The 16,060-nt window shown below is 36.7% G+C and overlaps 1 protein-coding gene across 3 annotated transcripts in view; it reads right to left on the bottom strand.

The window, feature by feature from the left end:
• The window catches only part of LOC110019691 (RNA pseudouridine synthase 7), a 204,187-nt gene extending 188,355 nt beyond the window's left edge, over positions 1–15,832 (bottom strand). For 2 of the 3 annotated variants that reach the window (XR_002293476.1, XM_020717470.1), the window contains exons 1-4: positions 15,735–15,832; positions 15,620–15,684; positions 15,441–15,518; positions 7,037–7,137 (exon numbers count right to left, since the gene is read on the bottom strand). Coding sequence is in view for 2 of the 3 variants with exons in the window: in XM_020717470.1 (XP_020573129.1) it covers positions 7,037–7,137; positions 15,441–15,518; positions 15,620–15,684; positions 15,735–15,801 (311 nt within the window). In the remaining variant the exon portion in view is untranslated. The remainder of the gene's footprint in view (positions 1–7,036; positions 7,138–15,440; positions 15,519–15,619; positions 15,685–15,734) is intronic. The other variant, XM_020717472.1, reaches the window with a different exon arrangement.
• Positions 15,833–16,060: the final 228 nt, after the last annotated feature.

Here is a 16,060-nt window from a genome sequence, read left to right as displayed (position 1 = left end):
CCCTCACATATACTCCAAAGGACGATTCGATCAAACATGACGAGAGTAGCAAATGAAGAATGCAACACTGCGCAATTAAATTTCGAATGCCTCGATCACGTTCGAAGCCACTAAAAACATTATAAAATGTGAAATTGATCGTACAAGTGCGTTCAAAGCATCAAAATTGCTTAAAGAAGGGTCTTTCATAATTGAAAAGAGCAAACATGTGAAAACGATAAAAAGTTAGCTCGACACATGTAAGTCGGGCTCAAATCGCCTCAACCGTAGTATAAGTCACTCAAATGACCTTTGATCACAAAACAAACTCAGCGAGCACTTCAAGAACGTCAAATTTCCCTAAGAAAGACACCAATATTGCGAGATTTTTATAAATGAGTTTTTGACACGAAAATCCATACTTGAAATAAAAAATTATAATTATAAAAGGTACCCTCAATTCTTCCTGCTAAAGCCACTGCACAACTACATGATGCCCCATACCCTCAAGCATAGCCTTTATGATAACGGAATAATGATAAGGTGTTTTTAATTTCTACTCTATCGAAATGTGTGCTAAGTGTCCTCGCCTATACAAATTTGTTTGGACATGCTGGTCTGAACTTTAAGTTGCCTGGTAAACTTCAATTACATCCCAGAGAGTAGGTTTTTTGGTGGAGAATTCAGCTTAATGCTATACAAACTAATATATGGCTGCACAGTAGGGGCATTAGCAATGAGTAGAGATGCCCCTGGGGCTGCAAAGGAGTTGAAGACCTCGACCATGTTATCGCCAATTGTAAAGTGATCAAGGAGGTGTTGACCATCTTAAGGAATCGGAGTTCTTGATTCCTAACTTCGGCGAAGGTGAGGAGGTTCTACGCAGGCTTAAAAATCTTCCCCGATTTCAACTCCTTTTAAGTAAAATTTATTGCACCGCAGTTTACCAATGTTGGAGATGTCAAAATGCGAAAAAACATGGGATCCCTTGGTACTCCGACGATATTGGCGGCTACCATTCTAGATGGGCTCACAAACACCTTTGCTCAACCCATCCAGGAGCAATGGGATACCACTCAGTCTGATAGGTCGTGTTCTTCTTTTCCTTGGAGCACCCGCCCCACCAGTTTGGATCAAAGCAAACGTGGACGGCGTGCTTCTTCTCTGTGGGATGGACGCATGGGGGTTGTTCTTCAGGACGATAAGGCACTCTTTTAAAGGCTTTGTGAAGGAATATGCAACACTGGAATAGCTCACAAGTAGAAGTAAAGGCTACAATGGCTCTCAAAGATGGTTTTGAACCATGGATGAGGGAAACCCGTGGAATTATCATTGAGGGAGACAACAGCAATGTCATCAATTCGCTTCGCCAAAGCATGGAGAAAAGATCTTGGAGCTTACAACCAAACCTTGGAGACAAATTTGTTTTCCTAACCATTTTTTGGACAAGTTATCTTTCATTTTGTTCCTATGGAGCTTAATAAAGCTGCCCATTTTTGTGCCCTAACGGCTTTTTTACATAGTTTTTCTTTTGATACGGTGCCTGAATCATCAAAGTTTTTTGTCACTCCATGAGAATAAAGCCTCTTTTGCTCAGACTTGATGTTCTAGTTTTGTATTTTGTCTTCCATACCCTCACCACTCCCTCCCTCTTTCTCTCTCTCTCTCTCTCTCTCTCTCTCTCTCTCTCTCTCTCTCTCTCTCTCTCTCTCTCTCTCTCTTCCCTCTCTCTCTCTCCGTGAGGATAGGGCCTCTTTTGCTCACTTGAGGTTCTGCTTCGGTATTTTTTTCCTTCCATACCCTCACCTCTCTCTCTCTCTCTCTATCTCTCTCGCTCTCTCGTGTATAGTACTCCTACCCAAACTCATAGGCAGGCCAAACCACCCGCGGCTCCCAATCCTAATCCAGCTCTCTCTCTCTCTCTCTCGTATAGTACTCCTACCCAAACTCCTGCTGCCTGAAGCTTCTACCTGCTCCCTCCACATGCTCTCTCTCCCTCTCTCTCCCTCTCTCTTTCGAATATAGTACTCCTACCCAAACTCCTGCTGCCCAAAGTCTCTACCTGCTCCCTCCACATGCTATCCCCTCAGTTATGCGATAGCCACAATTTTTTGTCTTCCATACCCTCCCTCCCTCTCTCTCGTATAGCACTCCTACCCAAACTCCTACTAGCCAAAGCCTCTTCCTGCTCAATCCACATGCTCTCCCTGCGGCTCCCCAATCGTACTTAAGCTCCCACTATTCTCTCACGCTAAGCTCCCAACCGAAACCACCCTCTTCTCTCCTACCAGTAAAAATCTGCTCCGCACACAACCATTATAGCCCAGGTCAACACGTAAAATCCTCTCCCTGCAACAAGCATCTCACGAAACCCATCTCTGCTCCCTGTTTGCTTCTACCCTCTGAAAGTTTCAGCTTAAGTCCAGACTGAATCGATTCCAAGTGGAAATCTTGTGTCTAGATTTGATTCAAGTATAAGCTGATTGGAAATATACATATTCAAGTTACAGAAAGTCTTTCAAGGGTTTTTTTCGAAGTACTGGTCTAACTGAGCGGTGCAAGCTTATCAGGAAGTAAAAGTCCTCTTATTGGTTTGTTCATTACTCTGATCATTATTAGGATGCATTTGATATTCTTACCTTGAATGGAAGGCATCCAGTCAGCCAACCAACATAAGTTACTCGGGCAAATGCCAGTATTTAGAGAAACTTTAAAAAAAAATTCAGAAATCAACTGCATGCAGTGTGATATGATTTAACCGATAAATGGTTAAAAACAAAAAAATGTAATGCAATTGGGTGACAAGTGTGCTAGCACCAATGAAGACAAAACAAGTACAAAGGAAATAAATTATCTTCACCCTAGAAATTATTGCAGGTTTTCCGACTCGCTGAACTCCTCGCATCGCATAAGGTATATAAAGGATACAATTAAGAACATGTTCCTATTGTTCCAACAGGACAGAGAAATCTGCTTACTTTTAAGTACCCATTCCTGTTGTTCCAATGTGGTGGAGAAATTTTGTTGAAAGTACCCGTTCCTTTTTTTTTCAATGGGGCAAGGAGATTTTGTTATAAGTACTCATTCGGGTTGTTCCAGCTCGGCAGGGAAATTCTGTGTTGTTTCTTTGCATATATCAAAGCCATATATGCATCTTGTTAGGTGTGGTAAGTAAATTTAAATTTTGATCACAGTGTCTTACGATAATAGCCACGCACATCTTGTTAGGTGTGGTGGTCAGACTCAGCCCCCTATGTGGGGATGACACCAGGAAACTACTGAAATTCAGATTGACGAGGCCTAAACAAATTAATTAAGTTCGACAATAAAATTGTAAATTAAGTACCGATACGGTTGTTCCAATCTGAAAGGAAAATTTTGTCATGCTACTTTATAAGTATTGAAGGGGTAAGTGCATCTTGTTAGGAGCAGTGGGCAAATTTAAATTTCGGTCGTGGTGTCTTACGACACCAGCTACACACATCTTGTTTGGTGTGGGGGTAAGATAAAGTCTTCCGAGGTAGCCCCCAAAGTGGGGATGACGCCAAGAGACTGCCAAAATTTTATCTAAATGATGCTTACAAAACTCATAGCCTTAATCCTACCAAATCCAAAACTTGCATCTAGAAGTAGATAGAAGGCAATATTTGAGGGGCTTGAATTAACGCTTTGCAAAGATATCATATCTGCAACACACATCTAGAAGTAAACATAATGCGATATTCATGCAATCATGCCATTGGATCTGCAACTCAACTTATACACAAATGAACAAGAGGCGTTCCATCAAAAGGCATTTCAATAGACAAAACCTTGCACTGTCATGGCCGAATTTGAACCACAATTATAATAGGAGACACGAGGTGAACTTTAGGGCCCCAAAATAAAATTGAGCATGTTTTGGTTTGCACATTCCTTAAGGTTATTAATGTCGAGTCAAGTACACCACCTTGAAGATCGTTAAATGTCCTACGATTTGTGCATGAGATTATTAATGTCGAGTCAAGAACATCAACTTGAAGAACATCAAATGCCTCAACATCCATGCGAGTAGATCATATAAATATACCAAGGACCATGCACTATAAGTACTAAAACACCCATATATGCTCCGACCAACTTGTAAAATGTTCGATCACAAGGACTGAAAATGTTGTGTGGGTTAAAATGTATGCTTAATTTCAAATCTAATATGCATCGAAATACATGCAAAACTATTTAAAAATCAACTCAAACCAATAAATTAAATACTTACATATGCTCTAATGTGTCCTACATGAATAAACTTGAAAATTTAAGAATGTCGCGGTCGTAAATTACGTGTTTGAACTAAAATTAAATTTGCTTCCAAAGTTGTAATAGGAGACACAAGGTGAACTTTAGGGCCCCAAAATAAAATTGTGCATGTTTTGGTTTGCACATTCCTTAAGGTTATTAATGTCGAGTCAAGTACACCACCTTAAAGATCGTTAAATGTCCTACGATTTGTGCATGAGATTATTAATGTCGAGTCAAGAACACCAACTCGAAGAACATCAAATGCCTCAACATCCATGCGAGTAGATCATATAAATATACCAAGGATCATGCACTATAAGTACTAAAACACCCATATATGCTCCGACCAACTTGTAAAATGTTCGATCACAAGGATTGAAAATGTTGTGTGGGTTAAAATGCCCACTTAATTTCAAATCTAATCTGCATCGAAATACATGCAAAACTATTTAAAAATCAACTCAAACCAATAAATTAAATACTTACATATGCTCTACTGTGTCCTAAATGAATAAATTTGAAAATTTGAGAATGTCGCGGTCGTAAATTACATGTTTGAACTAAAATTAAATTTGCTTCCAAAGTGTGCACGCATTTCAAAGCTTCTTAAAAAGCTTATTTTTTAAATATCATAAAAAAATGTTAATTATGCATGTTTTTTAGCAGGTCATCTTGCCTATAGAACAATGTCGTAAGTTTTACACTTTGGCTCCTCCGTATAGTGGCTGGAGTTGACAAAACTAAACCCCCATTCTGATCCTCCTTTTAATAAGGACCTGAGTCGATGGCTGAGTAATTTATATGATGTCAAGTACTAATATTCTCTGATGATGACTGAGCTAATAGAATATTTCAACTAGAGGGGTCTACTTTCAAAATTAAACTTCAAAATATAGTTGAAATTTAATTAATATAATTATTGAACCCGCTCTTCTATAAACAAGATAGAATCGACAAGGTTCAAAGACAATGTTCCCGAATGATGGTCGTATTGATTATGAATTTCAATAGGATGAGCACACGCATAAAATTAAGAGATTTTAAATCATTAAAAACATATTTTAATGAAAAATTATGTCACTCAATGCTAGAAAGCAAAATTTATCCACCATCCGCAATTGTTTATCAAGATGGACAAATCCAATATTGACTCAAGCTCATAAAGAGTCAATGTCATATTAAATATACTATTAAATTCAAGCTCAAAATAATTTGTGTCAATAAAGACATGACTCGAGTCCTCTGATCGCGTGGTTTGATTAGTAGGCTCCACAAAAGAAGCAGTTGCAACCGAAACCCTCTTACTGGATGGTTGGGCCAGTAAACTCCATTAAGTGGTTTGGTCAGTAGACTCCGCTGTAAAATGATCACAGTTGTAGCCCGTATGTTCCTCAATGATATGAGTTATGAATCATTGGGTATATTTGATAAGGCATAAAGTCATCAGTTAGTTAAGGTTGAATTAAATTAGCCCCCTTAGACAAACACGCACCAAGGTCTAAAAGGTTCCCTTAGACGCAACCCATGATTGCTAATAGGGATCCGTCTGTCAGATTGGGTTGTCTACCTCCGCTGAATAAGTAGACCTGGAAACATGGCAATCCGTGATGACGGAACCATGGGATCTTGATCAGATTCGTCATCATTTTCCCCCCACCATCTGCTTTTAAGCTAATGGCGATAATTTTATAATTTTAAATTATAAATTCATTACTACAATATGTTTTTTTTTTCTAAACAGTTAGTGTCTAATGACTAACCTTAATCGAAAGTGCGCTTCCACTATCGGAAGGGGTAATTAAACATAGGAATTTGCATCTATGGGAAACCTCAAACCCCAGATCTTAAAGTCCTCATAAAATGAGGGCGAAATCTCTGGGTAATGTCTTATCTACTATCTCATCTACTTTCTTAAAATTTGATTTGAAACTTAACAAATTAAGCTTTCGTCGATAGTCAGAGATATTTCGAGTTCTCGGAGCCCACAGTAATATGTCCTAACATTCACTTGATTGATCACAATCAAAAGAATAGCACACATTTTGTTTGCTGCTTCTATGATTCAAGATGGATATCTTTAGGAAAGTAGTAGGTTTTTTATTCTCTTTGGGGTCATCTTGTTTGAGAAATATGTGTTGGTAGCATGGCAGGTTAATTTGGTATAGTTATTATTATGCATTTGCTTGAAGGTACAGTTATTGCCCTTAATTAAAAAAGGGTGCTTCTATGAATGTTAACTATGTCTACATGTCAAAGGAAAAATGTTGAACAGCATGTTGGCCTGCACGTTTCTCACCCTATCCTTACAACTCCCTGGGTTTATTTGTCCATGGATTTTATATCAGGATTCTCTGCAACTATATGTATCCATGATAGCATATTAGTGTTACTACATAGAATATTTTGTAATGGCTCACTTTATTCTATGTTCCAAGCCTACAGATATTGTTTAGCAAAAGCTTTCTTTTGCCCAAGATCATAATATATAATAATAATATTAGATTTATTTTTATATTTAGAAAATTTAATCAAAATTGCATATTTGAATATGTAGTAGGAACAGCTCTGATAAAGATGTTAGTAACTTCAATACAATTTATGGGTGGTAAGGTAAAATTAAAAAGCAAATTATCAAAAGCTATAAGTAACACCAGCACATGCTTTTACTGTTGAGGCCATATTCTAAAAAAAACACTTCAATGAGAAAATTCATATTCTAAAAGATGTATATAATGTATTATAATTTGTGAAAAAGGCTATGATGGGTCATTTTGCCAACCTATGCACAAAGTGGCTTATCTTCTGAGTTGATCGAACAACATATGACACTGGAACAATTTTATCATCCACTTGAATCCGTCCACATTTGACAGCACTTTCCTGCATATATAGCATCAAATTCTCAGCACAATAGAAAATATTACAAAACACGAGAAAAATAGCACCGTACATTACACCAAGAAGAAAAGGATGTTTATATAAAATTTGAAAGTGAAGAATGCATGTTTATAGTTGAAATTAAATCCATTTGTTCTAGGTTTTAGACTAGATTTACAGTTCAACAAAACTGACTTATACCGCACTTCCCTCAAAAAGGCATGGGACGAATGGCTAAGCATCTGATAACCTATTTAATACCCTTGTTGATATCCCAGTGCCTTGGCATTGCAAATGGCGGCCATCTAATGTCTTGTATTGTTTACTTTTAAAAGATAAACACCTTGATAGAACTTCTCCTTAGTTCAGGGGTGCCTTATTTTTTTTTCTTCCATTACCAATATTGATAGAGTTTATAATGTGAATGCTCCTTATATAGAGTAAACTGCAACTTAAGATACTAAAAAATAAGATCTAATTTCACAATCAAACCACAAGAATCCTTTCAATAATTTTCTTCATGAATGCCAAAGGAACCCATTTAAATTTTCAACAACAACAACAACAACAACAAAACCTTTATCCCACTAAGTGGGGTCGGCAACATGAATCTTTTTTCTCCATTGCGCCATATATAGTGTCATATTTTCATTTAATTCTAATAAATTAAGATTATTTTTTATACAATACGCCCAAGTTATCTTAGGTCTACCTCTGTCTTTCTTAACATAAGTTGAATCTAAAACATCTACTCTTCCAATCGGATCATCAGATGGTCGATGTTTAAAGTGACCAAACCATCTAAGACAACTCTCTCTAATTATGTCCGTAACTGGAGCTACACCAACCCTATCAAGAATATAATCATTTTGCATGTATTCATTTCGCATTTTGTCTCTAAGCTCAAAGACATTCATCCACCCAAGCATTCTCATCTCGGCAACACTTAACTTAGTTTTATGGTTCTCTTTTAAAGGCCAACGTTCAGCGCCATAGAGCATTGCAGGTTTCGCCACCCAGTCTAAGCGGTACTTTTCTATCACACAATAGGCCCGAAGCATTCCTCCATTTCAACCAACCAACTTGAATTCTACTAATAACATCCCCATCAATATCACAATCACATTGAACAAAAGACCCGAGATATCTAAAGCGTTCACACCTTTTAATATTTTGATCACCCATAGTTACATTTCTATCACTAGAGCTACTACTACTAAAATTACATTCCATGTCAATTTTAGTTCTACTTAAACAAAGGCCTTTAGACTCCGAGGTAGACCTCCATAATTCAAGACTTTCCTGAGTTTTTTCTCTCGCCCTATCCACAAGAAGGATATCATCAGCAAAAAGCATACACCAAGGTACATCCTCCTGTAAGTGTCCAGTAAGACCATCCATAGCTAAAGCAAAAAGATATGAGCTTAAAGTCAATCCCTGATGTAAACCAAAAGAAATAGGAAAATATTTAGTCAATCCTCGTCCTGTTCGAACACAAGTAATAGTTCTTGTATGCATATCTTTAATGACTTGAATATAAGTCATATCAACACCTTTCTTCTCAAGAACTCTCCAAAGGATATCTCTTAGAATCTTATCGTAAGTTTTTCCTAAATCAATAAAAATCATATGAGATCCCCCATATTATCTCTGAACTTCTCCATCAAACCTCTCAATAAATTTATAGCTTCCATAGTAGACCTGCCCTGCATAAATCCAACTTGATTATGAGAACCCAGTTAAATGTTCAAACAAACAAAAAGAGCCCATTTCTATCAAGAAGGTTTATCGATAAAGGTGGAATTATGAGGCTCCTCTTTGCGCACAGACAAAAGCTAAGGAGGATCTCAATGCAACCCAACTTCTACAAATTTAGTGAGCTTCTACAAGCCAATTACTAGGGAAATACCATGATCCAAAAAGTGATAAAGAAAGGTCTAAGCAATACAGAAAACCCCATTTGCAAGTTCTCAAATTAAAAAATATACACCTATATCATTGTTGGCAAATAGTAAAATAATAGGCCTACTAGTGGACGAATTAAAAATGGGTATGAACATGTTGATTTGCATGTATTTATTAATCTAAATATGAATTGGGTTAAAATATGATGACATTTTTCCCTTACATTTTTGTATGATAGATTCTACATTTTGTTGAAATGTATCAATAAGCATAAATAATGTAGGGAGTACCTGCTGTGAATTTAAGAATTTCTTCCAAAATTTTGGCTCAGCACAACTCCTAATATTCACTACTGCCATCCTCCATGTTAACTTAAAAACTACATATAAAAAAAAACTCTATCAAAGGTACCCTAAACACACTCAAAATAAGATTTCGATGTTGACCCATGGATGGTGCAGATGAAGCCAAAAAGCTATGAAATCCGTCCATCACAAGTCCTCATGGAACCATGGTAGAACTTGCATGATCACAGTGGTTATTGCAAATTAGGTAGAGAAAGAAATAGCACCTAGGTGAATTTCCTATTAACAATTGGAAGATGCTCTTCTTATTTTCACCATATTGGAAGGAGCGCCCAGCACCTACAAATGCATGATGAACTTCATTAAATATTGACAAGAACCTGCACTTATGAAAAATGGTGTGCAATCTGGGATACATCTCAATTGTCACCACCTTGACTATATCAATTTATAGCTCTTCTTCACCATCTGTGAAGCCAAGAAAAATAAATTTGTGATTGTCAAATTCGCACTTCCTGGGAAAAAGTACGACTTTGGCTTCTTATAGAAGTTAACACCTACTCAAGTTGGCATAAATATTACATCCAATTGTTGCTGTTCACAAAAATGTAGCCAAAATAAATAATTGCAAAATACCCTATTCAAGAATCTCAGAGGTTAAATGATATCACCAACCTCATACACTCAATTTGAAGATATAGTTTTCAGGTTTTTTCTCTGATCAAGATCTGATGATGGCTGAAGTTTAAATCCACCTTGGAGAAAAACATGGACAGTTGTAGTAGGTCAATCAAATGCAAAATTCATAACAATGCATAAGAATTCTTTATGGTGATCTTATTAGTGAAAGATTGTCGATGCACATTCATCATCCACTGTCATCTTTTTTACAAACATCACTGGCGTCCGCATGATGAAATGCTCATCAAGATTACTCCTTGCTTGACAAAGTGTGCACCACGCACCTAAAACTCTTCAAAATGCAGTGGCAATTGTTGATATGTGAGTTGATTCAATAATGGAGTCAATGATAGAGGTGTGCTCAACAACTCCCGAGTAGTAAAACCTTCACATCTTGTAAAAGAGTAAGAAATTCTTAATAGAGATTGTTTTTCTGCTTAACCTCAGAAAGGATCAAGAACAAAGGATATAAGGGTAATCTTATTCGGTACAAAACAAAGATTAGCACCAATCATTTCTTAGCTAATTGAGGGAGGAGAAGTTGGAATAAAAGATAAAAGTTTTGAAAATAATAATAGGGAATAATTATGTGGTGATGAGGGAGAGCATGCGTAAAAATGTTTGTATGAAAGAGAAGCAAAAAAAATTCACTACTCTTGAAGGAAAAGAGCAGCTGCACAGAGATTTTTTAAAGTGGTTAAGCCAAGGGACCTATATCCATTATAGGGTCTAATGTGCGGGTATATTAGGCTCTTAATGTGTTATATCAGGCAAATCCTCACAGAGCTGAGGTCTCCAAGATGAAAGAGGAATTATAGTAGTTAGGATTAGAATGGCATGATGAATGATGTAATGTTTTAACTATAGAAGTAACTAAAGGAGAAAGAATAAGGAAAGCCACCCTTTGAATGCTAGTTGCGACAAAGCCTCCAGATATGTCCTAATTTATATTCCAAGATTGCAAAAACCGAATGAAAGATTGGACCATAAAAAGGGTGGGGGACTTCGAGGGGAGCTAAGAAGCAAAGGGAGTGAAACCCAAGGTCTCCCAATTTTAATTCCTCCAAAAAAACTCTTGCCACCTTGGTATTCAACTAACCATGCAACCCCCTCATCAATTCCCAGGGTATTTATAGAAGCAATGTGATCATTAATTTTGTTTGGCACTGAGATAACCTCAATATTGGAACTATTAATGTCACCTAGCAGTTATCAATTTGTGCTAGCAAAATCAGACATTGCAACAGGCTAGCACTTATCAATTCGTGCTAGCAAAATAAGACAGCATTAAATGTTTGCATTAATATGCTAGCATAATGGTAACATAGATACTGGAACTTCAATCATCATATGGCAGTTATGGAAGACTTAGGATGTCGTGGCATACGCATTGGTCTGAGATATATAGTGCTAGCATTAAGTTTTGTCATCACTTCTATTGAAGCAAACATGAAATGGAATAAATAAAATGGTAGGATAGAAGGAATGTTGAATCCAGTCATTAATGCTTTCTTGTGTGCTCCACATGCACACAAGCAAGCAGGTGAGAAGAACTTCAATTGCTTTAGGTGATTTCAAAAGAGACTAGTATTATTGTTAGGGCTAAAATTTTCGTTAGCAAGATGAGTATATGGGCTTAAACAGATAGTGCTCCTGAAAGAGATTTCAGAGAGCTTCTAGAAGACTCCACCGAGGGTGAGGAAATTTGATATCTTAAAATGTATGTTTAGATGAACAGCTTTGAAAATGCGTGATTTTTTAAAACTACACTATTTTACCAATCATAAGTACAATCATATATCTATGATAGGGTTGGTGTAGCTCCTGTGAGGGACAAAATTAGAGAAAGTCGTCTTAGATGGTTTGGCACATTAAACGTCGACCATTTGATGATCCGATTAGAAGAGTAGATGTTTTAGATTCGACTTGTGTTAAGAAAGGCAGAGGTAGACCTAGGAAGACTTAGGCTTCTTGTATAAAAAATGATCTTAATTTAATAAAACTAAATGAAAATATGACATTAAATAGGACGCAATGGAGAAAAAGGATTCATGTAGCAGAAAAAGATTCATGTAGCCGACCCCACATAGTGTGATTAAGGCTTTGTTGTTGTTGTATAAGTACAATCATCATAAGTAGTAGATGGTGCTATGACACCAAATTTATGGATTCTTGAGGGGCACATAGACACGTCAAGAGGCACAGCTTTATAGGATAACTTATTGATGTATTACTTTTTTATTAAAACTTGAAAGTGTTTTGTCAATCCACCCTATAATAAAATGACTTCTAGAACCACACCAAGGAATCAAAATTTGGATGAGTGATCTTCAGCATCAACATATCAATCAGATCCTTTGAAATAAAATTCTTCTAACTTCTTATATCAATGATTAAAAAAATCATGGCCATGTTCACTTATACATTTAACATTGAAGTATTTCCTCGACCACATGTTGCTACTAGCCAAAGCTTGTAAGAGCAAACCTTTGTTGCCCCCTTGTTTCAAATGGATCCAAGCTGTCGTTATGTTGCAGAGGCCATAACAACATTTGTTCTTCAGTTCTATAGGAACTTTTCAAAGGTGATTATTATTTTGCATAGCAAATTGCAATTCCACCACCTGGACAAGTTACACTGACAATGGGGAAATCAGACAAAGACTCGTCAACTGCTATATTGGCTCTCTAACCCTTTTGCTTGCTTTCTTCTATAGCATCCGCCTTCCAGGCGGTTTCTTGTGATCCATTAAGGTGAATGTTTGCACTTCTTTATATGTCATAATTGTTTGGTTCATCGGTCCTCCACCATGATTTTCCGTGGAGCTTCTGACACTTGGCCTTCATGTTGCCATAGGGTTTGCAGGCCATGAAGTTGGCAATGTACGCAAAAAGACCACTTATTTTAATGTTCTTGATTATCTTTTCCTCCTCTCATTTACTTTGTCCCTATCTCGTTGACAATTTTGCATCATGTCACCCACCCTTGATTAGTAATTGGCTTCTATAGCCTGACACGGGAGATGTTTTTTCAATGTTGTGTGGGATGAGAGTGCTATACTTGTAATTATTTCTTTTTCTTCCTTATTTTATGTCCTGATCTGTTTAGGGTCTTGGGTTGAAAGGATTGGCCTATAAAATGCAATCCTTTTTTAGAGAGAGGCAATTTTTGGAGTCAGAACAAGTACCCTGCCCGTTTCTTCACTCAGGTTTGAATTTTTTGTATCCTAGAATGTCGCTCGAGTAGCGTTAAACCATTTTTTTTTTAATTCCTTTTTATTTGAATTCTCCTTCTCTGGATTTTTGTCCATACTTTCTGTTTTCTGGATTTCGGTGGCGGCATGATCTGTTTGCAATCTTGCGGTTCTGTGTGCTTTCTATGTGCAGTTTTTCCATATCAAAGGATTTTGGTTCCATAGTCATTGTCTGAACAGCACCTTCAGCAATTAAGGTGATCAAGAATAGCACTAGTTCCCCAAAAAAGGTTGCCATACAGCCTTGTGATGGACTTCAATCGAGCCGTGATTTCTTCTAGAAACATAGAGAAACCATCCAATTCTGAAATTCGAGAATATAGTCTTGTACATACTTCCCAATTTCTTGCCTTAGTCTCTACCATTGAATCCACTTCTCTCACGAATGGTTGATAAGGTAGAACTTCTTCAACATGGATTTAATGGCTCAGAACAGCTCTGTTCATCTTTGTCAAACCATGGTTCCTCGCATTTCACATTCCATTACATAAAAACAAGAACAGATTATGTTAACCTGATGAAGGCTATCTTATGGGTATGAATCATAATTGCACTTACAAAAAGAAAATAGGTCTCACAATGCTTGAACAAGCCATTAAGCTTCTCAGTCTCAACTGTCATGCCATAGGTTAGCAACTCTAGCATGGTGTCATCAACCTTAAACAGTAAATGAGCCTTTTGTTAAAATTCTAATCGATGAACATCTCTGTTCTCCATCTCATCATCAAGTTCAAAATTTTTCCCACCTGGATTAGTGAAGCCATTATCAAGGTTTCCCATGCAGGTAAGAGAATTACCACAATATTTCATGGGTCCTCATTGCTGCATGCAAAAACTGACAGAACAGCCCCTCGAAGGCCTGCATTCATGCTTTCAAGCCCTTTCGTACTAGTACATGTTGATATCCTAGCTCATTTGGAGATTGGATCAACCAATTGGCTTGAATTCAAATTTTCATCCATGTCAATGACAGGTTGTTTCTTTTTTTGACCATTGGGTTTCAATTAATTAGTGAAGTGTCATTCTAAAGATAAGGTTGTTTTAATGCAATGTTGAAGGGTGGTAGCATATGCATGTTGTCAATCAAAATTCCATGAAAGCAACAATCATGTTCATGATATAGAATTAGAAACCGTAATCTTTGCACTTAAAATCTATAGATATTTTCTTTATAGAAAAAATTATAATGTATTTACTGACAATCTGAGTTTAAAGTAGTTTATAATTCAATAATTGAATCTCAGACAATGACAATAGTTAGGATTAATAAAAGATCGTTATTTAGAGATTGCGTATAATCCAAAGGAAAAAATATTATAGTAGATGCTCTCAGTTAGAAATCTAGTCTCACCACTACTGTGATTGGATCACACTAGTTGCAATTGGTGTTCAAGATGATGAGATTGAAATTAGACTCAAACAGGCTGAGGAGGAACATGTCCTCGGTATGATGACCAAGTAGAGGTCAAGATTTGGTAGAAGCTCTGTGATAGATAGAATTCTAATTTCCAACTGAAAAATCTATGTGTGGGAAAACGGAGAGGTGAGGCAGTAAAATTCCACATTTCTGAATGTGAAAATTTTGAATAAGATCCCTCCAACTCCAACTATGCACAAAAACAAACGTTAGGGCATCTGTATTTAGCATCCCTTGTCGTTTTTCTTTAGTATTTATGACATTATGAATGAACATTTGCATCCATCCTATCTTTCCTCTTCCCCTCAAACCTCAAGGCCAACAAAGATACAACTAATGGAGCAAAACAAAAACAGAGATAACTTATCATTTTACTCATACAAACATAACTGTGATTAACATTACTGGAACTTCTTACAACAGGTGTAAGCCATGTTATGAAGCAAACGTGTTTTCGTACAGTTGTACTGTTTTCTAACCAATCATTCAGCAAAAGTGTTAAGAAAAATACAGTATTCAATGCGCCATTTGATTATAGGTTTAGGAATTCTCTCTACAAGCCTAAACAACAATGTAACTATGCCACATTGCAATCATATTAATATGTTCATGATGCCCTCTTCATTATTTATTATTATTATAATTATTTGTTGCGGAGTGGGAGCCATGGCCTCCTCTTCTCTGCTCACAAGTTAATGGAACTCGACATCTAATCAAATATGAGAATAAGAAAAAAGAGACATACATAATACTCATAAGATCTTCCTCTGAACTCCTCGGTAAAAAGATCAACAATTGCCTTCCCCGCCCATCTATTTTTAACCTAAAAATCAAAGATATGAGATAAACGATACTGGTCAACATCGTAAATTTAGCAAATACATTGAAAACTACGTCTATAAAAGTTCGAATGGGTTAACATACGTGGGAGATGAACTCAAAGTAATAAGGCCTAACATAACGCTTGCCTGCGGAGTGAATTCCACCATCTTTCAGAGCGCAGAGAACTATAAAGCTCCAAAGTAGAAGTGTATCTTACCGTTGAGGAAGACGAAATCTTTCGCCTCTGGCCCGTTCGCAGGTGTTTGCCATATGATCGCTGCCATCAGCACTAGACCACGTTGATCTCAAAAAAGAGAGCTGGCGTTGTACAATTCTCGAACCAAATAAGGAGAATTTATACAAAACACAATTTTTTTGGTAATTTTACCTGAATCTTTTAATTGATCTAAATTTTAGAGGTTTTATGTGTAGACATACGATATCATTGGATGAATTTGTGGTGTTTTATAATTTTTTTTAAGGAATTTAAGAAATATATGTATTTATTATGAAGAATTACAAATATATATATATATATATATA

This window comes from Phalaenopsis equestris, unplaced genomic scaffold (assembly GCF_001263595.1).
Source record: "Phalaenopsis equestris unplaced genomic scaffold, ASM126359v1 Scaffold000070, whole genome shotgun sequence".
In the NCBI taxonomy this organism is placed as follows: Eukaryota; Viridiplantae; Streptophyta; class Magnoliopsida; order Asparagales; family Orchidaceae; genus Phalaenopsis; species Phalaenopsis equestris.
The sequence above is the reverse complement of the archived record's forward strand: the minus strand, read 5'-3'. Positions and strand labels throughout refer to the sequence as shown.